The sequence below is a fragment of the Pseudorca crassidens genome, chromosome 18, assembly GCF_039906515.1.
Source record: "Pseudorca crassidens isolate mPseCra1 chromosome 18, mPseCra1.hap1, whole genome shotgun sequence".
Lineage (NCBI taxonomy): Eukaryota > Metazoa > Chordata > Mammalia > Artiodactyla > Delphinidae > Pseudorca > Pseudorca crassidens.
Genome location: NC_090313.1, coordinates 55,347,498 through 55,373,899, shown reverse-complemented (window position 1 = coordinate 55,373,899; position 26,402 = coordinate 55,347,498). Strand labels below are relative to the sequence as shown.

The following is a 26,402-nucleotide window of genomic DNA, read 5'->3' as shown; positions in this document are numbered from 1 at the left end:
TACCGTACATTATAACACTTTCAGCGGGATCTGGAGCAGCAGCCTGTAATCTAACAAACAAATATTTCTTTTTTTAATTAAATCAAATTAAATTTTATTTTTTATTGAAGTATAGTTGATTTACAATGTTGTGTTAGTTTCAGGTGTACAGCAAAGTGATTCAGACATATATTCTTTTTCAGATTCTTTTCCCTTGTAGGTTATTAGAAAATATTGAATATAGTTTCCTGTGCTATACAATAGGTTCTTGTTGGTTATCTATTTTATATACAGTAGTGTGTACATGTTAATCCTAAATTCCTAGTTTATCCCTCCCCCCATGAATAAATATTTCTTCATTAAAAATACGAATATTTATTCTAAGTGGGATAAATACAGATATAAATAGCCTCACTTCAGTCTCAGTTGGTATACCTGCCAAACTGAGTTTGGGTTAGGGCAGGTTTGGCCATCAAATAAGTTACCAAAAGCCCTTCAGTTTTCAGAGATTTTCTGATATTTGCATTGAAAACAAGGTTTTTCAGAGCTTTGGGGATATGAGAATTGCTGTATTACTAAAGTAAAAAAAAAAAGATAAGATTGAAATAGAATTTGGAAATCCTGGATATTGTTCAGAAAGCAAAATTTTGAATTTGATCACCTCTCCACTTTGGCAAAGTTTTAATTTTTTCTTTTAAAAATTTCAAAGCAAGGGCAACAAATAGTTGATGAGGAAAAGTTTCTCTTTATAGAGATTCCAAATAATAAATGAAGTCAGGGGACTTCCCTCGTGGCGCAGTGGTTGACTCCACACTCCCAATGCAGGGAGCCCAGGTTTCATCCTTGGTCAGGGAACCAGATCCCACATGCATGCCGCAACTAAGAGTTCGCATGCCGCAACTAAGGAGCCTGCGAGCCGCGACTAAGTCCCGGCACAACCAAATAAATAAATAAATAAGTGAAGTCAGAATGATAAAATATCACCATTTTGCAACTTCTAATGGAATAATGGATCTAGGCAATCAAGAGCTTCTAGTATTTTAAAAAATCACAACTAAATATTTTGCATCTTCCTTTGTAAGTATCTAACCCACCTATGAATTAGTTTTGGAAAAAAAAAAAGTAAATATGACTCTGTTCAAGCTTCCAGACCAGTTTATAGGAAATACAGGAAACAAAGGAACATGATAAACACCACAACACGAGTCTAGAAAAATCTAGACTGTGTGAAACTCCTCAAGGCAAAAGATCTGGTCTCTTCAACAAATATATTGCAAATAAAAAAAATTAAAAAGAGGGGGGATCCTGTAGATTAAAACAAACCAAGTATTATATATAGAAACAAATTGCAATGTATGGACCTTATTTGAATCTTGATATGAACAAGTAAACTGCCTCCCCCCGCCAAAAAAGAAAAAGACAAAAAATCTGGCACAATCAGGGAAATTTAAATACTGACTAGATACTTGATAATATTAAGAAGCTATTTTTAATTTTTAGGAGTGATCATATATTTTAAAAGTCTTTATCTTCTGGAGATGTACACAAAAATATTTACAGACGAAGAGTTACGATGTCTTGTATTTGCTTCCAATTAATCCAGTGAGGATGAGAAGAGAGAGGGAGGAGGGAGGGTGAACACTAAGTTGATAATGTTGAGAATTCATGATGAGTGCACAGGGGTCATTTTACTGTTCTATTTTTGAACATGTTTGAAATTTTTCATAATAAAAAGGGAAAAAATAAAAAGATATATATCTACACACACAGAGAGTATAGATTACATTATATTCCTCAAGGGAAGATTTGTATCTAAGTTGGAAAGTACTTTAATGCTTATAAAGGGTATTTGAAGACTACTGTTAGTAGAAAAAGATGGGAAAACTAAACTCATTGAAATGAAAATTTGAAAATGTATAATTCAAAACTGAAGGAAATAATTTAAGAAAAATATTTAGCCTGAAATTTAGGATGAAAAATGGAAGAGGTGAAATTACCAAGAAGTTGTAGGAGACAACACTAAATGAGCTTGTTAACAAAGCTGACCTCAGCCTAGGCTAATACCAGTTTATGGGGTAAAAGATGAGTTTCCAGGATCTACCCTTTTATTATTATTATTAGAGTAAAAGAAATACATCGTAAGTTGACATTTCAAGACTCCTTGAACACCTCTTAACTCTGAAAATAACTTGCGATCTAGTTTCATTAATGCCAGCAGGTGGCGTGTTTGTTAGCTTTATTTTTTTCAAGCTCTGAAAAATTTGAGAGGCAGTATGAACATGTGAAATAAGAAATGCTCTTTTTTCATTCTTTATATTTCGCTTCTCTCGGGGAAAATAATTTATAAGGATACAAATAAAATAAACTCTGTTTTTCTACTTTTCCACCATATTGAGAGCTTGAATTTTGTAGTAAATTGCTACCTGCTTTCACTTTTTCTATAGTAAAATATATCTGATTCAAATCCCAAGCCATTGCCAGTCTCAAGATGGCATTGGTCAAGAGCTAAACTACCGGGAATCAGAAAGCCAGGTGTATCTTCACAGTGTGCTAAAAACAATGTGTTATGGCTTGTGTGCTGAGATTTTATGTTGCTTTCAGTGCCACTGAAAATTTCCCAGATAGGACCAAAGTTTCAACTTAGCCTGGAACAATCGCTACACTCACCCTTGTCTAGCTCCCCAAAGAATGTCCAGGGCTGAGGAAAGTCTGGTGCTATGCTTCTCTCGGGGTAAGCCCTAAGCAGACAGTTTACTGATGTGAAATCTCTGCTGAAGGACACAAATCGACTTCTTGTTAGTACTCTAGACGCGAGTGTCCTCAGAATCTTTAAAAGAATCCGGAGGTCTCTGAGAGGAAGTTAAGTGAAAATCCCCATTCCCTACCCCTTTGGGTTTGGGACTGATTTGCTCTAAATGGAGATGAAAATGACCCCACGTATTTTGTTGTGTTAGCATGCTCCAAGTTGGAGGAGGGGGACACAGGTCATTTAGTTTCTGACAAAGAGATACCAAATCGTCAGTGCCCATTACAAATTCATTCAACAAAGAAAGTATTCATAGTTGACTTTATTGTGAGAAATATTTCAGACATGTAGTGCTTGTTTCTAGTTCAATCAAAATGCTAATTCTTTTTCCCCCACTGAATCAACCTCTTTTATTACTATTTCTGGAAACTTTTATTCTGTAATATATCAGACTTCTTGCAAATAGAAGTTGTTTAACTTCATAGAACAATTTGAGAATAATAACTTCCATAAGGCTTTTCAATCAAACATGAAAGAATGTCTTTTTTCTTTTACAGCTTTCTTGTTTACAATACCCATCACAAAATTTCAAGAAATTCATAGTACTATGAAAAGGAAAATAGAGATTACCTATAATTCCACCAGATTTTTCTTTTTTTTTTTTTTTTTTGGCTGCAGTGCACGGCTTGTAGGATCTTAGTTCCCCGACCAGGGATTGAACCCAGGCCACAGCAGTGAAAGCACCAAGTCCTAACCACTGGACCACCAGGGAATTCCCTCTTCCAGACTTTTAAATATGCATCATATACTTTTTTAAAAAATCAATTAATTAATTATTTATTTTTGGCTGCGTTGGGTCTTCGTCGTTGCATGCGGGCTTTCTCTAGTTGTAGTGTGCAGGGGCTACTCTTCCTTGCTGTGCGTGGGCTTCTCATTGCAGTGGCTTCTCTTGTTGCGGAGCATGGGCTCTAGGCACGCGGGCTTCAGTAGTTGTGGCACGAGGGCTCAGTAGATGTGGCTTGTGAGCTTAGCTGCTCTGTGCAGTCTTCCCGGACCAGGGCTCCGACCCGTGTCCCCTGCATTGGCAGGTGGATTCTTAACCACTGCACCACCAGGGATGTCCCACATACGTTTTTTAAGTGAAATAGTTTGATGAATTTTTTAAACATTCTCTTTCACTTAATAATATATTGTGGACATCTTTGCATATTAATAAATATAATTATAACCACATTACTTTCTTTAAAAACACATGGAGGAGGAAGCAATATTTATAGTTTTTAGGGATTTTCTTTAAATTTAGAAATAACATTCATAAAGTGTATAACGTTTCATGTATATCTCAATAAATGTTTACATATGTAAATGTCTTTGCTTGGGCTGCCATAACAAAGTACCATACTGAGTGGCTTAAACAACAGCAATTTATTTCTCACAGTTTTGGAGGTTGGAAAGATCAAGGTGTTGGCAAGGTAGGTTTCATTCTGAGGCCTCTTCTCTTGGCTTGTATGTGGCTGCTATCTTGCTGTGTGCTCACCCCCTGACCTCTTTTCGCTTGTTGAGGGAAAGGGGGGGGCAGAAAGAGACTACACAAGCTCTCTGGTCTCTTCCTGTAAGGGCACTAGTCCTATCAGATTAGGGTTCCCTCTATATGACCTTATTTAACCTTAATCACCTTAAAGGCCCTATTTCCAGTGGGGTCATACTGGGGGTTAGCTTCAACATACTGAATTTGGGAGGGATTAGTCCATGGCACTAAAGCTTATTTTTTAAGAAGGAAGTTTTATATATATATCAAAATAAAGAATTAAAATATTTTGTTGGATCATTTAGGAGAATGATTTATGTGGGTACTTTGGTATTCGTGAGAGCAAAGATTTCTGTCTTTTTTGTTCATTGCTGAAGTCTCATGTCTAGAATAGTGATTAACACATAACTGGTGCTCAGTGTTTACTGCATGAAAGACTGAATGTTTTCTTTTCTTTTTTCTGGAGGAGGGAGGCAGTATCAGAGCTTAGGAGCCATAGATCATTAAGACAGATTGTCTTCATTGAATCTCAGCTCTATCACTTACTAGTTCTTTTACCTTGGACAAGTTACTTAAACTCTCTGTGCCTTAGTTTTCTCTTCTGCAAAATGGGTATTTTAGGGTTGTTGTAAAGATTAAATTAATTAATAAATAGGCTTAAGCCATTTAGAGTAGTAGCTAATATGTAGTTGGTAGAAGTAGATACCTTGAAATAGGCAATACGTGTTAGATATTTATATTTATGCCTAATTCTCCTTTTTATATATGTGGTCATAAACTAAGAAAATGTCTTGTGAAGTTGGTAATGTGGAATTCTTGTTGCCTCTGCTTTTCAGGAAGAAATACTAGGGCACAGAGGTCAAATGACATGTAAATGTGTATCCTACTTGAATATTCAAAGTAAGGCAATATATTTGCATTTTCCTGGAATTGTTTATTATTTAGGATTTTTAATGCTTTACTTAATTGATGGTTTACAAGCTACAAACTTAAATTGAGCCCCCAAATTGTGTTTATGTAAACAACAGCTATAAATTCACTAAGTTGTGGCTATATATAGTCTCTCATATTTTGGATCCTCCTTATGATTTAAAAAAATACAACTTTATAGTCTCAATTAGTCATTAGGTATCTTCTCAGGCAATGGAAGCTGAAAGTACAAGTATTAACATGCAGAATCCTGCACATTTTTGAATGATGAAAAGGGATCCTCATTTAAAAAAATCAGGAATCTCTGCTCTAGTGGCTCTATATACACGAAAATTCTTGTATATCTTGATCTCTTAATCAGAACTGTAGGGAATCTCCCTTTTGGGCTTGCCTGAAACTTTGACAACCAAAGCTCCACCTTTGGCCTAGGGGGTTGGAGGCTGGGCGTTCGTCCGAGATAAACTACAACTCCCAAGATTCCCGGGTGGGGAGCTCTTGGGAGTTGTGGTTCAGTGAACACTGCGGCACCAATGCCCCTGCACCTCCCCTCCCCCTTCCATCGCAACCTACACCCTGGGCTCAGAATCCGGATGAGTAAGTCGCCTGGTCATCTCTCTCGTGGGAATTTTTCTCGCTTTTCCATTTTTCTCTTTTGTTTCCTCTGTTAGCTTATTGTTAGGCACACGCAAGGACTACTCTTCTGGAGAAGAGTCGAGACGGAAGAGGCGGGATCAAGCTCTAAGCCGGAAGGGGTGAACCTGGCAATGAAAGTGATCCGGTGTCTGTCGGGCTGAAACGTAGTGGACCACAGAAGGTTCAGACCTCCGTAAGGAAACCTAACGTCCTTTCTGTCTTTTTTTTTTTTTTTTTTTTTAACGTGCTCACAGTTCACTTCTCTTTTCTGGTCTTAAAAGTCTATTTTCCTTCTCCAGCTTTTTTTTTTTTTTCCCCATGGTGTCTCCCTATGGGATCACTCCGTATACCGAGTTAGTGTGGCTTACACGTGATCCTCTCGTGCCGGCTTAGTGTCACTTCTGACTTGCCAAGGCTGAGAGTTGTCCCTAGAGTATCATTTTATTTTTAATTTTCATTTATTTTATTTATTTATTTTTGGCTGCGTTGGGTCTTCGTTGCTTCGCGCGGGCTTTCTCTAGTTGCAGCGAGCGGGGGCTACTCTTCGTTGCGGTGCGCGGGCTTCTTCTCATTGCGGTGGCTTCTCTCATTGCCGATCACGGACTCCAGGCGCGCAGGCTTCAGTAGTTGTGGCATGAGGGCTCAGTAGTTGTGGCTCACGGGCTTAGTTGCTCCACGGCATGTGGGATCTTCCCGGACCAGGGCTTGAACCCGCACCCCTGCATCGGCAGGCGGGCTCTCAACCACTGCGCCACCAGGGAAGCCCCTAGAGTATCATTTTAATCCTGTTACTGTCGGGGAGTGATGGAGAAGGCTTGCTATTCTCAGGTATAGATAAACCTAGCAGATGAATGTCTTGGGATTTACTTAACATTGAGGTTCATGACCTTGAGAGTTGCTTTTTCTACTATTTCTAAAATGGAAATTTAGCTAGAGGTGTTTTAACAAAAATCTTTTTGCCATTTTTTTTGTTACGTCCTTTTTCAAATAGACACACTTTCTGTGACTAGATGTTGTTTTAGACCAGGGTTCCTGGCCTCCTTAATCAATAGATATTGATCGGAGGCCAGACAAGAAATTCAGTCAAGGCTATATCGTGGCCCCTGCTGCAGCAGAGGGGAGTGAGCAGGTTCCTTACATGGGGTGAGGGTAGGGGTGTGTTCAGGGATCCAGCAGAGGGGTGGTTTAAGTGGTCTACCCATCCCCTTGGCTACGTTGTGTGCAGGGGGCATGCGCAGTACCCTGCTTTTGCTCCCCACTCTCTGCTTTTGCTGCCAGCTCTTCAGAGGTGCCAGTTGGGCTTTTTGGTCTCCTTTTATCTAGTTGTCCAGAATTTGCCCCAACTGCCCATGCACACAGTTATTTTTAGCCCATATTTGTTTCTTTGTATTTTGTTGCTTAAGGAAACATTTGTCCAGGTGCAAGCATTGCAGCACTGCAGCAAAGGGTCCCGGGTCCCAGCTTGTCTCAATGTGAAGACAGGCAGAAACTCCTGCTGGAGGACTGTAACATTTGTGGCTACTGTGCCTTTGTGTATGCTTCCCGCAGTCCTTTTCTCAATGTGATTCAGTATGTTAAATTTCCTTAGTACAACCCTGCAAACTGTGAATATTTTAGAGACTATTCTGAATATTTTATTTCCTAGGAGATAACAATATCCAAGTTAGCAGACTTACAATGATCAAATGAGCTAATATATGAATACACCTAACGTAGTAGAAACACTGGAGACAATAAAGGTTGATTCTGATCAATTTTGACCCTTATTTCAACTTTGAACCTCAGGATTTTAGGGGCAAAGTATTTTTCTTAGAACACTTTATCTTCTCTTTCTTACTCAGTAAAACCATTGTGTACATTTGTTAGCTCTTTTGATTATCTCTGTTAGAAGGAAGAACAGATAATTATTATTGTACATAACTAATTTCACCTAACATGTAATTTTTTAAAGTAATTTTTCTTCCTGATTGTAAAAGTAGTATGTGCTAAATGTATAGGAAACTTGGAAAACACGAAGAAGTAGAAAAAAAAAGGAAGCAAAAGGAATCCATCATCCCACAACTAGAGATCATCTTACTAACGTTTTGGTATGTTTTTAGTTTTCTTTTTTCAAAATAAAGCTCTTCCTCAACTTACGATGCAGTTATGTCCCCATAAACCCATGTATTCCATATACTGTAGACAAATTTGAAAACCTAATTGAGATTATATTGTTTTGATTCTGTTTTTTTCATTTAATATAATTATCATCATTGTCTTTTTTTTTTTTTACCAAACTTTCTACTTTCTTAGTCTGTTAATATGTAAATTTTCCGTCCTTTAGGATCTCAGCTAAAAGGGAAGCACCTTCGAAGAGTGATTGCATAGTTGGGAATGAAAAGCACTGGAGTCTGAACAGGCAAGCTGCATTCACCTCAGCTCTGCCTCTATCTGGCAGAATGAATAATTATGATTAAGTTACTTGACTTCCTTGGGCATCTGGATACCTAAGAATTAGACAAGGAAGTAGTGTTTCCTTCAAACTTTAAAAATCTATTAATATACGAACCATCTAAAGTTTGCATGATTATTTCATACTTGTCAAGAGCTTATTCACACACTCAATTTTAGATTCTGGGTACTTTCTAGAAAATAGCTGATTTAACCCATTCTATTGATATATTTATTAGTTACACTCCTACTCATTTGCCTTAGTTAATTATATATGTTGAATGGGTAGAAAACAGCACTACCTTCATTTATTTTGTTATATTCACAGATTTGAAGATTCGTTTTCTTTTTGTGGGTTATTGAATTTAGGGACTGTGTTTGGAGTTGGCTGAGGCAGTGAACTGAGCAAGATTTCTTGAGGCTCCTTCAGCTTTTATATCTGTGGAGTTGATATTTCTCAGATTGTGTTTATTTTGTTTCAGATGCTGAAATGAATCGTCACCTGTTTGCTTGGCTTTTTAGACATCCGTGTCTTAATGGTCACCACCAGTGCCATGTCCATCTCCATTCTCATCAACTTACACAGATACCTCTTGACACAAGGCTGTGGGTTTTTAGACGAAACAGGAATCACATTCTCCATTGTCTGTTAAGTGAGAATTGGTCCAGGAGATATTGTCATCAGGATACCAGGATGCTCTGGAAGCATAAAGGACTACAGAAATACATGGAGGACCTGAGTAAGGAGTACCAAACACTTGATCATTGTTTGCAGCATATCTCTGTGAGTGAAGGGGACCGGAGGTCCTTGAATCAACGGCATGCTGAGCTGGCTCCGCTTGCAGTCATTTACAAAGAAATTCAGGAGGCTGAACAAGCCATTGAAGAATTAGAATCAATGTGTAAAAGTAGGTAAAAGATGTGTGTGTACAAGTACAGGATTGATTTTCTAAGTTAAAGGTATATTGAACACAGTCTTTTAAAAAGCCTGCACATAGTAAGCCCTGCACTTAGAAAGGACAGGACTCTGTACTCTGGGTGTTTGAAGTATTTCAGCTGCTAAAGAGCAACTACTAAGAGACCGAGGTCCTTGTGGTACTTGCCAAGAAGCACTTAGGGTCTGGGAGACTAAATATTGACCTTTTCAGAATTTTTAATTTATTAATAGATCTTTATTGGGCACTGTCCTATGTGCTACATACCAGGGACACAAAAATACAATTCCTACCCCGTCAGAGGGCTTATATGGTATGGGTATTATTTCATCACCCCAAAAAGAAACCCTGCACCCTTTAGCCATCCCATGCCAATCCACCCGATCCCTGCCAGCCCTAGACAACCACTAATCTACTTTCTGTCTCTATACAGTTACTTATTTCAGGCATTTTATATAAATGGAATCATACAATATGTTATCCTATGTGACTGGCTTCTTTCACTTAGCATATGTTTATGGTTCATTTATGTTGTAGCATGTTTCTGTACTTCATTTCTTTTTATTGCTGAATTATGTCCCATTGTATAGATATACCACATTTTATTTATCCATTCATCAGTTGTTATTGAGTTTTTCCACTGTTTTGGTTATTATGAACAATGCTGTTATGAACATTTGTGTACAAGTTTTTGTGTAGACATATATTGCTAAGTTGTGTGGTAACTCCATGTTTAACCTTTTGAGGAACTGTCAGACTGGTTTTCCAAAGTGGCTGAACCATTTTACATTCCATCCTCAGTGTATGAGCGTTCTGGTGTTTCTACATCCTCTCCAACCCTTGTGATCCGCCCTTTCGATTCTAGCCTTCCTAGTGTGTGTGTAGTGGTATCTTACTGCGGTTTTGACTTGCATTTCCCTGATTAATGGTGTTGAGTGTCTTTTTATGTGCCTGTTGGCTGCTGTATATCACCTTTGCTTAAATGACTGTTTAGATCCTTTGCCCATTTTTTAATGGAGTTGTCTTTTTATTATTGAGTTGTAAGAGTTCTTTATATTACAGATACAAGTTCCTTATCAGATATATTATTTGCAAAAATTTTCTCCCATTCTGTGGGTTGTCCCTTGAAGCACCACAGTTTTTAATTTTGATGATGTTCAGTTTATCTCTTTTTTCTCTTTTTTGTGTTTTGGTGACATATCTAAGAAATTATTGCATAATCCAAGGTCACAAAAGTTCACATCTGAGTTTTCTTCCAAGGGTTTTATATTTTTAGTCCTTACATTTAGGTCATTGATCTATTTGAGTTAATTTTATATATAATGTGAGAGGTGTTAATTTTTAATTTTAGTATCTCTTAATATTTTATTGCCTTAACATTTTTTCTTTTATGAAAAATTTCCAAAATATACAGAAGTTGAGAGAAAAGTATAATGGACTAACCTGGGATTCAACATTTATCCAAATTTTTTTTTTTTTTTAAAGGACATGAGCCCTCTTTTTTTTTTTTTTTAATATTTATTTATTTATTTATTTGGTTGCACTGGGTCTTAGTTGTAGCATGCAAACTCTTAGTTGCGGCGTACATGTGGGGTCTAGTTCCCTGACCAGGGATCGAACCCGGGCCCCCTGCATTGGGAGCATGGAGTCCTATCCACTGCGCCACCAGGGAAGTCCCGATCCAAATTTTGCTATTGGCTTTTATTGTATTTTATTTTTAATATTTATTTATTTGGCTGCACCGGTCTTAGTTGCAGCACACCGCATCTTCAGTTGCAGCATGCGGGATCTAGTTTCGTGACCAGTGATGGAACCCAGGCCCCCTGCATTGGGAGCACAGAGTCTTAACCACTGGACCACCAGGAAAGTTCCTTGCTATTGGCTTTTAGTTTAATTTATAAACTTTCTTTTGTGCTCCATCCTGTTTCATTAAGCCTTAGAGATGTTAAGCAGCATCGAGGCCAGTCACAGCTATACCTGTAAAGTCCTGGATGTCCAAAGCCTTACCTTTTTCTGCCTCCTATTAGTGGTCTGCGAGTCTCTCACTTTTTTTTTGGCCATGAGGAATGCGGGATCTTAGTTCCCTGACCAGAGATTGAACATGTGCGCCCTGCAGTGGAAGTGCAGAGTCCTAACCACTGGACCGCCAGGGAATTCCCTCTCACCTCTTTTAATGAGGATTATTTTTTATTCTTTCGCATAATACCACTCAAATTTGTAATTAATTAGTTTGGGAAAGTTGCTTGCACATAATAGGAGCTTACTAAATGCTTTCCAAATTAAATTGACATAACCTCTTTCAGCCACGTTTGTATCATGTGTAATATTAGTAGATTGGATTAAAGTATTAGTAGTTTGCTTCTAAAGTTTCTTCTACAATTCTGCTATTTTATAATAATAGTGATAATAGCTACGTTTACTAAGTCTTAGTATGTGCCAGGCACTAAGGTAAGTATTTTGCAAATATCTCATTTGAAATGTTCACAGTGACCTTATAAGGTAGAAATTATTATTATATTCTCACTTTATAGATGAAGAAACTGAGAGGTTAAAATGCCAAAGGTCACTTAGCCAGTCAGGAGAGGAGCAGGAATTTGAACCCAATCAAGGAGACTCCACAGCCTCTGCTCTTATCCACTGCACAATGATTCAAAGTCCAATAGGGTCTACCTCTGTAATGTATCTTGCATGAGTCCTCTTCTATTCTTTCCACTAGTTTATATTTTCATTATATCCCAGTCCTAGATGATTACAATAAATTCCTAACTTGTAGTCTCACCTACAAGCTTTCCCAGCCTAAGTACAACCTTAATCATATTTCCCTCCTGCTCTGAATTTCCAGTAACTCCCATTGCCTATAAATATAGATTGCTTGGCTTGGCATTTAATAGTCTCTGGCGAGTGACCCCCACCTCTCTGTGTGGTATATTAATTCCCTTTGCGTATTCTCCCTTCCAACCAAAACAGACAATCTGCCATTCCCTGAATATACTCAGACCATCCCATGTCTATGTCTTTGCTCATGTTGTTAACCCACCAATTTCACCTTCTTAAAGTTCAGTCTGCTTACAAAGTATGGCTTGAATATCATCCTTTGGCTTCACTCCCCTCTGTAAAACAAGTATGATTGCCTTTCTCTGTTTTATATTCTGATCCATTATGTAATTGTCTTAACTTCAGTCCCTTTCCCTGTTTTTTTTTTTAAACGACATGAGCCCTCTTTTTTTTTTTTTAATATTTATTTATTTATTTATTTGGTTGCACTGGGTCTTAGTTGTAGCATGCAAACTCTTAGTTGCGGCATGCATGTGGGATCTAGTTCCCTGACCAGGGATCGAACCCAGGCCCCCTGCATTGGGAGCATGGAGTCCTATCCACTGTGCCACCAGGGAAGTACAGGGCCTGTGTCTTATTCATCTTTATTTCCTGCAGCACCAAACATAAGGTATAATAGACTCTTGAATCTGTTGGTACAGTGAAATTGAACTAGATTGGATCTTACAGTTCAGTAAATAATAAAAAGCCACAAAAATAATTTTATATGATTGCAGATCAGCAGGTTTTTCTGGTACCTCTGACCCGAGACTTATGTGCACAAGGTGAGGCCAGTAGCGATACTACAATTCTGCAACAGGTGATCCATAATTAGAATTGAGTTCAGATGGCACCTTATCTAGGAGCCTTCCTTAAGGGTTGAAGTCTGGGTTAGACCACCCTTTAGGCCTCGATGGCGCTGCCCACACCACGTATTGTAATCAAGTGAATGTGTCCACCTTTCCCACCAGACTGAGCCACTTTAGCCCTGAACCATGTTTTATTCATCCTTGTGTCCCCAGCAACTGGCAGAGTATTTAGCACAGAGTAAGTGTGAAATGTTGAAAGCAGGAATGAGGCATAGAATCCCGCCAGACCCCCATGACTTCCATGACTAGAAAAGAATTTTAAAGAGCCTTCTCTCCTTTATGAGTCTTCATTTCTATTTTCTTCTTTATTTTTAAGAATTAAAAATTTCTACCTCATCTAGCACACATCACCAGTGACAAATGGAATCTCTGAGCATCTAAAGCAATGGAGTCAAAGGTTATGGGATCCACCCTACTTGGCCACTATCTCATTGATAGCTTGTGTTATTAGAGCTCCATGATTTAACTTTCTGCTTTGAAATGATGTGAAAATGACTGTTCTTTCCATAAAGCAGAGGCTTGCAAGGATGTGTGGTTGTTTGACCCATGTGGTGTTTTTAAAAAATGTTTACTAAGTATGAACATTTCAAGAGGTTTCAGAATTTTAAAGAGGTCTTATTTCTGACTTCTCTTGAAAAAAAAAGAGGAGGTTCTAGCCATGCTACATTACTCACAGTGTGCTGGGTAATGGCTGCCAGCTTTAGACAAGAAATGGTCACCCCAGTTTACCCTGAAACTTAGCTTATTCGGGTTTACATTTAATTAGCCAGTCCCTTTTTAAACCTGTTTGATTTATCACTGATTTCTATAATTACTTACAGACATTCAAATCACCAGCTCGTTGGGGCAAGATCGTATTTGTCTTCACACTGAGTTTTTTGGACACACTTAGCAAATACTTTACATTCTCTAACTATTCTGTTCTTTTGTATAATCCCTTGCCTTCACAACTGAAATAAAACCTAGTAGGTAGAGATTAGATAGCTGTTTAAGAATTTCTTTGTAAGTATTTAAACATTTTTACCATTATTTCTGTCGATGGTTTGTAGGTCTAAATAAAGAAGATGAAAAGCAGTTACAAGAACTTGCTTTGGAAGAGAGGCAAACCATTCTTCAGAAAATCAACATGTTATACAGTGAGGTATGTTTTAAGAGGTAAACTAATCTCAGCAATGTTAATGTAAAGGAATACTATTCTTGCTAGACTATGTTTTGCTGCTCAAAGTATTTTCCAAACACCAGTTGATTAAGTCTTCTCTTATGATGATTGATAATATTGGGTTTAGTGCTGTCATTTACTACAGAATGAGATTGAAGAGATTGTGTTGGCAAGGAACGAAACCACCCCACCCCAGACAAAAGTATTCCAAAGCTGAATCTATTAAGTTACCAGACAAGGGAACACATGCTAGTGAAGAAATTTACTTCAACATGGAGTAGAGTCAGGGGGTTTTAAGTCTTAGGAAGAGGGAGTGGTACATGGTAACTGGGTTAATTAAGGATTGAAAATTTGCATTCAGGATAGAATGGAATGAATCTAAGGGCATAGAGACAGTGGGTTAATACAAGTCTTTAGTCCCTTCTAGCTCAATGGATGGTTTGTCTACAAGAAAATGAAAATACGGTGCTATGTACTATGTTCCCCTTTGTCATATTTGCCACCCTCCTACCTTCAGTCTTCCCTACCCTGGGAATCCAGTAGAGAGACATTTTTTTCCTTGAAGTATAGTTGATTTACAATGTTATGTTAGTTTCAGGTGTACAGCACAGTGATTCAGATATACATACATCTTCTTTGTCAGATTCTTTTCCCTTATAGGTTGTTACAGAATATTCAGTATAATTCCCTGTGCTATACAGTAGGTCCTTGTTGGTTATATATTTTATATATGGTAGTGGATGTATGTTAATCCCAAACCCCTTTTCCCTTTGGTAACCATATGTTTGTTTTCTATGTCTGTGAGTCTATTTCTGTTTTGTAAATAAGTTCATTTGTATCTTTTTTTTTTTAGATTTCACATACAAGCAGTATCATATGATATTTGTCTTTCTCTGTCTGGCTTGCTTCACTTAGTATGATAATCTCTAGAGGGACTTTTTGAGGATGAGGATGGAGGTATCAGTTATTGTTTTCACTGATTTAAACAGCTAGTCAAAAGCAGATGTAGGACGTCTGACTCTTAGTCTACTATTCTCTCCTGCAGGCTATATCATTTCTAGCAGAGATGGACTATTTCAAAAATTGTCGGTAGGGGGAATCATGACACATAGATACTTTCAGTTTGATTTGAAAGACCTTTTAGTAATAATAAAGTTGCTTCCCTTTTCTTCCTAAGAGGTAAGTTGGTTGCTTTCTTTATTAGAAAGCCCCTTTTTTTCTTGTCACACTGAGAAACTATTTGAGCCTTACCTCGGGAGTCCTCAATCTACTCTTTAAACAGCAACTCTGCTGAGAAGACAGGGCACGGCCTGGTGTCCGTCCGCTGTCATTTATTGTGGGAGAGAATATATAATCATATGTTAAAAGTCCTCATTTTCTCCAAATGAAGACTTTCAGAGCTTACTTCTTTCATTAGATGAAAGAAGCTACTGTTTAAGACTAATCAGAAGCAAAATTCGAAGAAAATTGAATGGAACACTGGCCTTTGATCTAAACTTTTGCATTTTAGAAAATTAAGATAATTTGATAGCATTGTAGAAAATATGCCAACAAGTAACTTCATTGTTAACATGAATCATCATTTATTTTAGGCCTAATTAGGTCTACTTATTAAAGCATTTTAGGACCAGACCTCTTTGAGATGCTCTATGATTTTGTTAATTACTGATTTTTTAGTATTTGGGGGTCTTTTATCTAAGTTCAAGGAATAGCAGTATGCCATGGAAAATATACACACTAATACTGATTTTTTTTTTTCTTTTTCAGCTTCTCCAGAGTCTAGTGCCAAAGGAGAAATATGACAAAAATGATGTTATTTTAGAGGTGACATCTGGAAGAACTACTGGAGGTCAATAAAATAATTTTATCGTAAATGATCTTAAAAAATACTTAAATGTTACCTTGATATGACACACTGTAACTTTAAAAGTCTGTTAAATGTGTTTCACTTCGGAAGTAGTCATTTCTCAACTCCTAAGGGGTTTTTACTTAAGGAGGACTCTCTAAGAAATTTGTGCTGATTTTTAAAAAATTTTTTATTGAAGTATAGTTGATTTACAATGCTGTGTTAGTTTCTGGTGTACAGCAGAGTGATTCAGTTATAAATGAATATTTTTTTCATATTCTTTTTATTTTGGTTTATTACAGGATATTGAATATTTTCTATCCTACTGTGCTATACAGTAGGACCTTGTTGTTTATCTATTTTATATGTAGTAGTTTGTATCTGCTAATCCCAAACTCCTAATTTATCCCTCCCCACCCCGTATTCCCTTTGGTAACCATAAGTTTGATTTCTATGTGTGTGAGTCTGTTTCTGTTTTGTAAATAAGTTCATTTGTGTCATATTTTAGATTCCACATGCAAGTGATATCATATGGTGCTTGTCTTTCTCTTTCTGACTTACTTCACTTAGTATGATAATCTCTAGGTCCATCCATGTTGCTGCAAATGCCATTATTTCATTCTTTTTTATAACTGAGTGGTATTCTATTGTATATATGTACCACATCTTTATCCATTCCTCTGTTGATGGACATTTAGGTTGCTTCCATGTTTTGGCTATTGTAAATAGTGCCGCTATGAACATTGGGGTGCATGTATCTTTTCTTATTAGAGTTTGCTTCAGATATATGCCCAAGAATGGGATTGCTGGGTCATATGGCAACTCTATTTTTAGTTTTTGAAGGAAACTCCGTACTGTTTTCCAGAGTGGCTGCACCAATTTACATTCCCACCAACAGTGCAGGAGGGTTCCCTTTTCTCCACACCCTCTCCAGCATTTATTGTTTGTAGACTTTTTGATGATGACCATTCTGAGCAGTGTGAGGTGATACCTCATTGTAGTTTTGATTTGCATTTCTCTAATAATTAGCAACGTTGGGCATCTTTTCGTGTGCCTACTGGCCATCTATATGTCTTCTTTGGAGAAATGTGTGCTGACTGAATATTTTTATATTTTCTCTTAGGTGATATCTGCCAACAATTTACCCGGGAAATATTTGATATGTATCAGAATTATTCAAGCTACAAACACTGGAAATTTGAACTTGTGAATTATACACCAGCTGATTATGGTAGGTGTGTTTGAGGATTTGTCCATAGATGATGCTGGAAGTTGTTTTTCTTCTGATATTGATTAGAACCATGTTGTCCCATTTTTTAAAACATTTGACCTATATCTACTAAATACTGTGACATGGGCTCATCAATCACAGTGGCTTACTATAGTAGAATTCTTACTATGGGAGAAGAGAGTGGGAGGGAAGGAAGTATCCTCCTAGGAAGGAGTATCTGAATTAGAGAAACTTTCCCTGTGGAGGGTTGATATATGCCTCGCCTGAAAAATCATTGCTCTGTTGTTCAAAGCCAAGATGTATTAAGGTTTTTACTCTGAAGTACTAATGATGTGTTGGAGGTTTATGGGAATGCAGAAGAAGTTAGTCATTTGTCTTTATTTTCAAGAAGCTCCCACCCTAGTTGGGCTGATAAAAACTTAGACAACATAAACAATAAGAACCAATGTGAGTCTTTAAACTTTTAAATACTCAAGTATGTTAAATCAGAACATCTGATAGTAATTCTTTTTTGTTCAATTCTCTTAATCCACCTGGAAGTTTTTGTCTGCTTGGTTACACAAAGATACACTATAGTAGACAGAGGGCCAATGAATAATAACCCACAAATTATCAATGTGGGGAAAGAGGATTCATGTAAGTTAAACAATCGAGGGAAATGAAAACAAGTATAGAGCATAAGTAAGGTTGTGCGTCATATGGATTTGAAATACAGGCAGTGGCTAGGAAAGGTGAAACAGGAGGGAAGCGGGCAGGGCGCAACCTTCGAAAGAATGACATAGCCTGAACACATGACATAAACTGATGAGAACCAAATGGGTCCAAGATGGTGGACAAGTCGACTTCCACTAGACCTTGAGCCTCAGTATATGCTCATTGTAATACATCAGCAAACTAAATGACACACTGACTGGCACCATGACAGTGCCAAGGCCAACCATAAGGATGAAAAATTGGGCGGTGGCCCAATTCCCGGAAATCCCCACCCCCTTCCCAAAATAGCTGGAATACTCCTCCCACTCATTAGCCTATGAAGTTACCCACCCCTTAAAAACTGACAACCCCATACCCTGGTGCTGCTCTCACCTCCTGAGATGGCCCACACTATATCTGTGGAGTGTGTCTCTCTCTAAATAAATCCACTTCTTACTATCACTTTGCCTCTCACTGAATTCTTTCTGTGATGAGACATCAAGAACCTGAGCTTCATTAAGTCCTAAAACCAGGTGTGTGATCTCAGTTGGAAGACTGTGGGTTTTGGCCGGGTTTGAGTCCTAGCCATGTGGGTTCAAGTCCCAATCAGGGTTTAGGCTGGGTTCGAGTCCCAGCACATGGATTCAAGTCCCAGTCTGAGGTACATGGTTTCAAAGGGAAGACCAACGAGAGCAGATGGAAGGACCAATTTGAGCAACAGCATGGTGGTGGGAAAGATCTTGCTGTGTGTGTAGAAGTGAGGAAGCCAATTAAACCAGAGGATATTTGTGATGAGAAGTGAGAGGAAATAGGTTCAAAAGAGTAGATTTTGAGCAGACGTTAAAGCGGGACAGGCCTTGATTGTTAGAGAGCTGTTGAAGATTTTGCTAATAAGAATATGATTTGATCAATATCTATTTTAAGGAGATTCTTTTTTTCTTTTTTTATTGAAGTATAGATGATTTACAATATGGTGTTAGTTTCAGGTGTACAGCACAGTGATTCAGTTATGTGTGTGTATGTATATATATATATTCCTTTTCAGATTCTTTTCCCTTATAGGTTATTACAGAATATTGAGCATAGTTCCCTATGCTATACAGTAAGTCCTTGTTGGTTATCTATTTTCTATATAGTAGTGTGTATATGTTAATCCCAACCTCCTAATTTATCCCTCCCCCCACTCTCCTTTCCCCTTTGGCAACCATAAGTTTGTTTTTAGAAGATTATTTTGACAGCAGTGTGAAAGATGGACTGAAGAGGCTAGATTTAAGGCAGATGGCAGAGAGGTTATTAGAGTAATCCAGGTATGACTAAGAGTTAGAACTGGGAGTGGGGACACATATGAGAGAACTTCAGGTGAAGAATGAGCAAAATTTGTAACTGACAAGAAGATCTATTGCTTGCCCACTATGTCCTGCGTGCAGTATGTGTCGTTTGATCTTCACAACCCTGGGTATTGTTAATCCCATTTTACAGATGAAGGTCTAGGCTCAGAGAGTAAGTAACTAATCCAAGATCACACAATAAGTGATGGCAGTCCTGGGATTAGATTTAAGTCTGTCTGATCCAGAACTACACTACATCCCATTAGTTTATTCTGATACAAAGGAGACGAGCCACAGGGATCTAATCTTTCTAGCTGGGAAGATTGTGATATTCATTCATGCCATTGAATGGAATAGAAATTGGAAGGCTGTCTCCATTTGGGCAGAACAGTGAAAGTTGTTTTTGAATTATTATGTGTGTTGTTATAGTGAGCGTTCCTTTAGAAATATCCAGTAAATGCTGAAGTCGTGTAGCCAGAGCTTTGGTGAGAGGATAGAATTGAGGAGAGCGATTTGATAGCTGTTAGCACAGAGATAATGTCTGATACTGAGAGAGAATAAGTGAGGGAGAGTTTATAGAGAGGGAATATTCAGGGTACCAAACGTTGGAGAATGGCCGTATTTAGAAAGATAAACTAGTTGGCAAAAGAAAAAGAGGGGTCAGAGAAGCAGGAAAAGGGATGAGAACAGTATAATATTTTGGAAGCAGGAGAGGAGAGAGTTTCAAGAATGTAATGAGAAACACCAGCATATGAAAGAGAGAATGTAATCGCTGAGACGTATATTTTGAATTCAACTTTCAATAATGAAAGGGAGATGAACTTAATAACAGGAAGAGAGATTCCGTTTCAGGTGCCCAGAGCAGCCCAAACAATGGTTGGGAAATATTTCTTTTAGTTACATTAACTCAGTAGCAAAATAAAATAAAGACATTTTAGAAAGTAAAAGAACTTTTATTTTATTTTGTTTTATTTTTTTATTGGAATATAGTGGATTTACAATGTTGTGTTAGTTTCAGGTGTACAGCAAAGTGAATCAGTTATACATACACATATATCCACTCCTTTTCATATTCTTTTCCCATATAGGCCATTACAGAATATTCAGTAGAGCTCCCTGTGCTATACAGTAGGTCCTTATTAGTTAAAAAATATGGGATGCTTCGCAAATTTGTGGGTCATCCTTGCGCAGGGGCCATGCTAATCTTCTCTGTAGCGTTCCAATTTTAGTATATGTGCTGCTGAAGTGAGCACAAAAAAAGGTCTTTGATTAAAAAAGAAAAAATTTTCAGGAATTCCCTGGTGGTCCAGTGGTTAGGACTTGTTGCTTTCACTGCCAGGGCCTGGGTTTGATCCCTGGTCAGCGAAGTAAGATCCTGCATGCTGCATGGCGCAGCCAGAAAATAAATAAGCTAGAGAAAGAGGAAAAGATACCTGCCCTATAAAGTATGTATATTAAATTATATGTATGGGCTTCGCTGATGGCACAGTGGTTAAGAATCCGCCTGCCAATGCAGGGGACACGGGTTCAAGCCCTGGTCCGGGAAGATCCCATGTACCACGGAGCAACTAAGCCTGTGTGCCACAACTACTGAGCCTGCGCTCTAGAGCCCTCAAGCTACAACTACTGAGCCCGTGTGCCACAACTACTGAAGCCCACGCACCTAGAACCCATGTTCCACAACAAGAGAAGCCACCGCAATGAGAAGCCCGCACACTGAGAAGAGTAACCCTCACTTGCCACAACTAGAGAAAGCCCGCACGCAGCAACAAAGACCCAACGCAGCCAAAAATAAATTAAAAAATAAATTTATAAGAAATTATATGTATATATATTTAATGTTTAATTGAAATAGAATCACAGAGATACAGCACTAACAGCTAAGATTGGAAAAAAATACATTTTCATGCAAAAATTCATATATCAAATGACTTAAAGTCTTGTAGTTTTGTGACATTGGGACAGATAGGGGAAATACTCAACCACTACATAAATAATCGAAACTAAATAATTACAAGATAGTCATTGTGGAAGCAATGGAGGGTGATGGCTCTTGATATGTAGTGTAGGTCTGACACTATTCTGTATTCCTGGTACCTAAGGAATTGAAATATTTTTCAAGTTAAAGGGAGTCTATGAAATATATTACATCATCTCTTCCAACAGATTAATGTTTATAAATATGTTTTGTTATTCTGTGCTCAACCATTGAATTCAGGGATAGGTCACTTAAAGTAATGTGGTGGTTAATTTTGTGTGTACAGAAGACATACATTTCACCATAACTCTGAGAAATAAATTTGTGAAGGGAGCCCTGGCATCCTTGAAGAGCTCTGTGATTGCTTTTCTCTGTAGCCCAGACCTTACAGTGGGAACTCTCTTGTTGTCTGGCCAAGGACCTCAAGCTGATGATCCAGTTTCTGGATCCAGCTGCCCAATTGCAGCCAGTAAAGAGGGCAGAAAAACAGGTTGAATCACTCCAAGAGTATGCAGTCAGCAAAACCAGACCATGGGGGACTTCCCTGGTGATTCAGTGGATAAGACTCCATGCTCCTAATGCAGGGGGCCTGGGTTCAATCCCTGGTCAGGGAACTAGATCCCACATGCATGCCACAGCGAAGATCCCACGTGCTGCAACTAAGACCCAGCACAGCCAAAATAGGTAAATAATGAATAAATATATTTTTTAAAAAAGAATTGTTTAAAAAATTAAACCTCTTCAGAAAGTGGGCATAGAGGGAACCTACCTCAATATAATAAAGGCCATGTACGACAAACCCACAGCAAACATCATTCTCAATGGTGAAAAACTGAAAGAATTTCCTCTAACATGAGGAACGAGACAAGGATGTCCACTCTCACCACTATTATTCAACATAGTTTTGGAAGTCCTAGCCACGGCGATCAGAGAAGAAAAAGAAATAAAAGGAATACAAATTGGAAAAGCAGAAGTAAAACTGTCACTGTTTGCAGATGACATGATACTATACATAGAGAATCCTAAAGATGCCGCTAGAAAACTACTAGAGCTAATCAATGAATTTGGGAAAGTTGCAGGGTACAAAATTAATGCAAAGAAATCTCTTGCATTCCTGTACACTAATGATGAAAAATCTGAAAGATAAATTATGGAAACACTCCCATTTACCATTGCAACAAAAAGAATAAAATACCTAGGAATAAACCTACCTAGGGAGCCAAAAGACCTGTATGCAGAAAACTATAAGACACTGATGAAAGAAATTAAAGATAATACCAACAGATGGAGAGATACACCATGTTCTTGAATTGGAAGAATCAATATTGTGAAAATGACTATACTACCCAAAGTAATCTACAGATTCAATGCAATCCATATCAAATTACCAATGGCATTTTTTTACGGAACTACAAAAAATCATCTTAAAATTTGTATGGAGACAAAAAAACCCCGAATAGCTGAAGCAGTCTTGAGGGAACAAAGCAGAGCTGGAGGAATCAGACTCTCTGACTTCAGACTATACTACAAAGCTACAGTAATCACGACAATATGGTACTGGCACAAAAACAGAAACATAGATCAATGGAACAAGGTAGAAAGCCCAGAGATAAACCCACGCACCCGTGGTCAACTAATCTATGACAAAGGAGGCAAGGATATACAATGGAGAAAAGACAGTCTCTTCAATACATGGTGCTGGGAAAACTGGACACCTACATGTAACAGAATGAAATTAGAACACTTCCTAACACCATACACAAAAATAAACTCAAAATGGATTCAAGACCTAAATGTAAGACCTAACATTATCAAACTCTTAGAGGAAAGCATAGGAAGAACACTCTTTGACATAAATCACAGCAAGATCTTTTTTGATCCACCTCCTAGAGTAATGGAAATAAAAACAAAAATAAACAAATGGGACCTAATGAAACTTCAAAGCTTTTGCACAGAAAAGGAAACCATAAACAAGACAAAAAGACAGCCCTCAGAATGGGAGAAAATATTTGCAAACAAATCAACGGACAAAGGATTAATCTCCAAAATATATAAACAGCTCATGCAGCTCAATATTAAACAAACAACCCAATCCAAAAATGGGCAGAAGACCTAAATAGACATTTCTCCAAAGAAGACATACAGATGGCCAAGAAGCACATGAAAAGCTGCTCAACATCACTATTAGAGAAATGCAAATCAAAACTACAATGAGATATCACCTCATACCAGTTAGAATGGGCTTATCAAAATCTACAAACAACAAATGCTGGAGAGGGTGTGGAGAAAAGGGAACCCTCTTGCACTGTTGGTGGGAATGTAAATTGATACAGCCACTATGGAGAACAGTATGGAGGTTCCTTAAAAAAATAAAAATAGAATTACCATATGATCCAGCAGTCCCACTACTGGGCATATACCCAGAGAAAACCATAATTCGAAAAGACACATGGACCCCAGTGTTCATTGCTGCACTATTTACAATAGCCGGGTCATGGAAGTAACCTAAATGCCCATCAACAGATGAATGGATAAAGAAGATGTGGTACATACAATGGAATATTACTCAGCCATAAAAAGGAACGAAATTGAGTCATTTGTTGAGACGTGGATGGATCTCGAGACTCATACAGAGTGAAGTAAGTCAGAAAGAGAAGAACAAATATTGTATATTAACGCATGTATGTGGAACCTAGAAAAATGATACAGATGAACTGGTTTGCAGGGCAGAAGTTGAGACACAGATGTAGAGAACAAACATATGGACACCAAGGGGGGAAAACTGCGGTGAGGTGGGGATGGTGGTGTGATGAACTGGGCGATTGGGATTGACATGTATACACTGATGTGTATAAAATTGATGACTAATAAGAACCTGCAGTATAAAAAAACAAAAAAACTAAAAAAACAACTAATACTAAACTTTCTTTGGGTTATTTGTATGGAAATATGTTAACATAAATGTTTCAGACATTACATGAAATTTCTAAAAATCTTATACGTTCTGGTGTAATGTTATAAGTCATAATTCTAGTTATTTAAAATGTATATCTCAGAAATAACTAAATTTCCTTGTCAATTGCATTATTATGAACTTTCATCAAATCTTTAACCGTGGTCATTTTTAAGTCTTTTGTCATTTACGGACAGTTCTGGGTGTACTCTGATGCTTTTGCCAAAATGTTCCTATAAAAGGGTTTCATTTTCAAGGAATTCATGGAAAAGACTCTGACAAGTACAGGTTTCTGGTAACTGACTATACTGCTGAACTGAATGAATAAGCATTTTCAGAACTCTAATGGAAAACTGATGAATTCATAAAAGTGCTAACAAAAGATCAAGATGAAAAAAAAATTAATTACATGGGACTGAGTGAACTGATAAGGATCATTATAATTTTTGTGACTTTCTGTTTGAATAAAAAAAAATATTCCACAAGGACTCAGAGGCAAAAAGTATACAAATCAATTATCACTGCAAAGTAAAGGAGCTGTTACAGTGGAGGATTACTGGACTGAATGTCAATATTATGACATAGTGTGAGTGTGTTTGGTAATTGCAGTCATTGTTGATTTTGTTGTGGTCATCCATTTACAATGCTTGGTGTCAGTTTATCTCTTGTAAGAAGAAAATACAGTGTGTGTGTGTGAAAAAAAAAAAAAGGTAAGCACTTACTAAAAAAAAACACCACATAGTCACTTTGCTATTATCAGACCCCCCCCCCAAAAATTCCTTAGTATAATCAAATATCCAGTGAGTGTTCACATTTCCCTGCTCATAAATTTTTTTGTATAGTTTTTGTTCAGACTGAAACCTAAGTAACTTCCTTACGTTGCAGTTGGTTGATATGTCTCTTAAATCTCTTGTAATCCACAGCTACCTCCTCAATTTTAATATTTTTCCTTGCAATTCATTTGTTAAGGGAACTAGATTATTTGTCCTATAGATCATCTGGATTTTTTTTTTTTTTTTTTTGCGGTACGTGGGCCTCTTACTGTTGTGGCCTCTCCCGTTGCGGAGCACAGGCTCCGGATGCGCAGGCTCAGCAGCCATGGCTCACGGGCCTAGCCGCTCTGTGGCATGTGGGATCTTCCCGGACCGGGGCACGAACCCCTGGCCCCTGAATCGGCAGGTGGACTCCCAACCACTGCGCCACCAGGGAAGCCCAGATCATCTGGATTTTGCTGATTGCATCCCTGTGGTAATATTTCACATGTTTTTATTGCCCTTCTATTTTCTGTAATTGCCCTTCTATTTTGCTAATTATAGTCAGAGACCAGAAAAAAAAATTAAAACTTAAAAAAAAATAATTTAAAAAAAGAACAGAACGTGGGAAATTTCTGTCTATCAATAGCCCTAGTTCCTCAACAGATAATATGAAGTAAACAAAAGAGATGGATGACGAACTTACAGACTGAGAGGTTTGAAAGACATATCAAAATTTTTAAATGGACAAGACTAAACTGTAAGAAACTAACACACCATTGTAAAGCAATTATACCCCAATAAAGATGTTACAAAATCTTAAAAAAAAAAAAGACTAAACTGTAGTAGCTAGGGCAGCACATTAGGTAATAAAATTATAATAAAGAAGGGAATAGAAGGATAATGGTTATTCATGAGAAGGGGAGGGAATTGTAACTAGGAAGGGGCATGTGAGAGGGCTTTGGGGGTGCCTGACAAAATTCTTTTTTTTTTTTTGTGGCTGTGCTGCGCGGCATGTGGGATCTTAATTCCCTGATCAGGGATCGAACCTGTGCCCCCTGCAGTGGAAGTGCTGAGTCTTAACCTCTGGACCGCCAAAGAAGTCCAACAAAGTTCTTTTTCTTGATCTTGAACTATACATTTCATTCATGTGGTTTCCCATGTATATTATTTTGTAATAAAAACATTTTTTAAAAACATAGTCAATAAGAAACTAGCTTAGGCATTAAGATTTTTTTGTGCTTATCTTCCCACTCCACAGATAAGCAAGAGATAAATTTCAATCGATTCTTGAGAACTTGAGAGAACCTATAGAATTATTCATCGTTATCAAATTACTATGTTACTGAACAGTCTTTTATATATGGCACCAAGTCAGCCTAGATTGCATGGTATAGTTCAATGTAGAAAACACCCCACTATTCTTTTTTTCTAATACTATTTTTGGAAAAGTGAAATTTGTTCATTTATATAAAACTTAGCAACAAAAAAAGTATAGAAAGTAAAATGAAAAACATGCTGTTATTCTATTCTCCAGAGGTAACCATAAATAATATTTTGGTATGTTTCCTTTTATATATTAATTCACTAACATTGGG

The 26,402-nt window shown here is 37.6% G+C and overlaps 1 protein-coding gene and 1 non-coding gene across 6 annotated transcripts in view; one reads left to right on the top strand and one right to left on the bottom strand.

Annotated features, from left to right (window-relative positions):
- The window catches only part of MTRF1 (mitochondrial translation release factor 1), a 69,228-nt gene that overhangs the window by 13,259 nt on the left and 29,567 nt on the right, over positions 1-26,402 (top strand). Inside the window, exons 1-7 of one of the 5 annotated variants that reach the window (XM_067713166.1) lie at positions 5,247-5,777; positions 5,852-6,009; positions 7,814-7,903; positions 8,729-9,154; positions 13,914-14,005; positions 15,791-15,872; positions 16,993-17,100. In XM_067713166.1, the coding sequence (XP_067569267.1) occupies positions 8,737-9,154; positions 13,914-14,005; positions 15,791-15,872; positions 16,993-17,100 (700 nt within the window). In that variant the 5' untranslated portion in view covers positions 5,247-5,777; positions 5,852-6,009; positions 7,814-7,903; positions 8,729-8,736. Of the gene's footprint in view, positions 1-5,244; positions 6,010-7,813; positions 7,904-8,728; positions 9,155-13,913; positions 14,006-15,790; positions 15,873-16,992; positions 17,101-26,402 lie in introns of those variants that run through there. The other 4 variants (XM_067713165.1, XM_067713167.1, XM_067713169.1 and 1 more) reach the window with 4 other exon arrangements.
- On the bottom strand, positions 20,268-20,374 carry LOC137211500 (U6 spliceosomal RNA). The gene has a single exon (XR_010937107.1). It is a non-coding gene; the product is annotated as a U6 spliceosomal RNA (small nuclear RNA).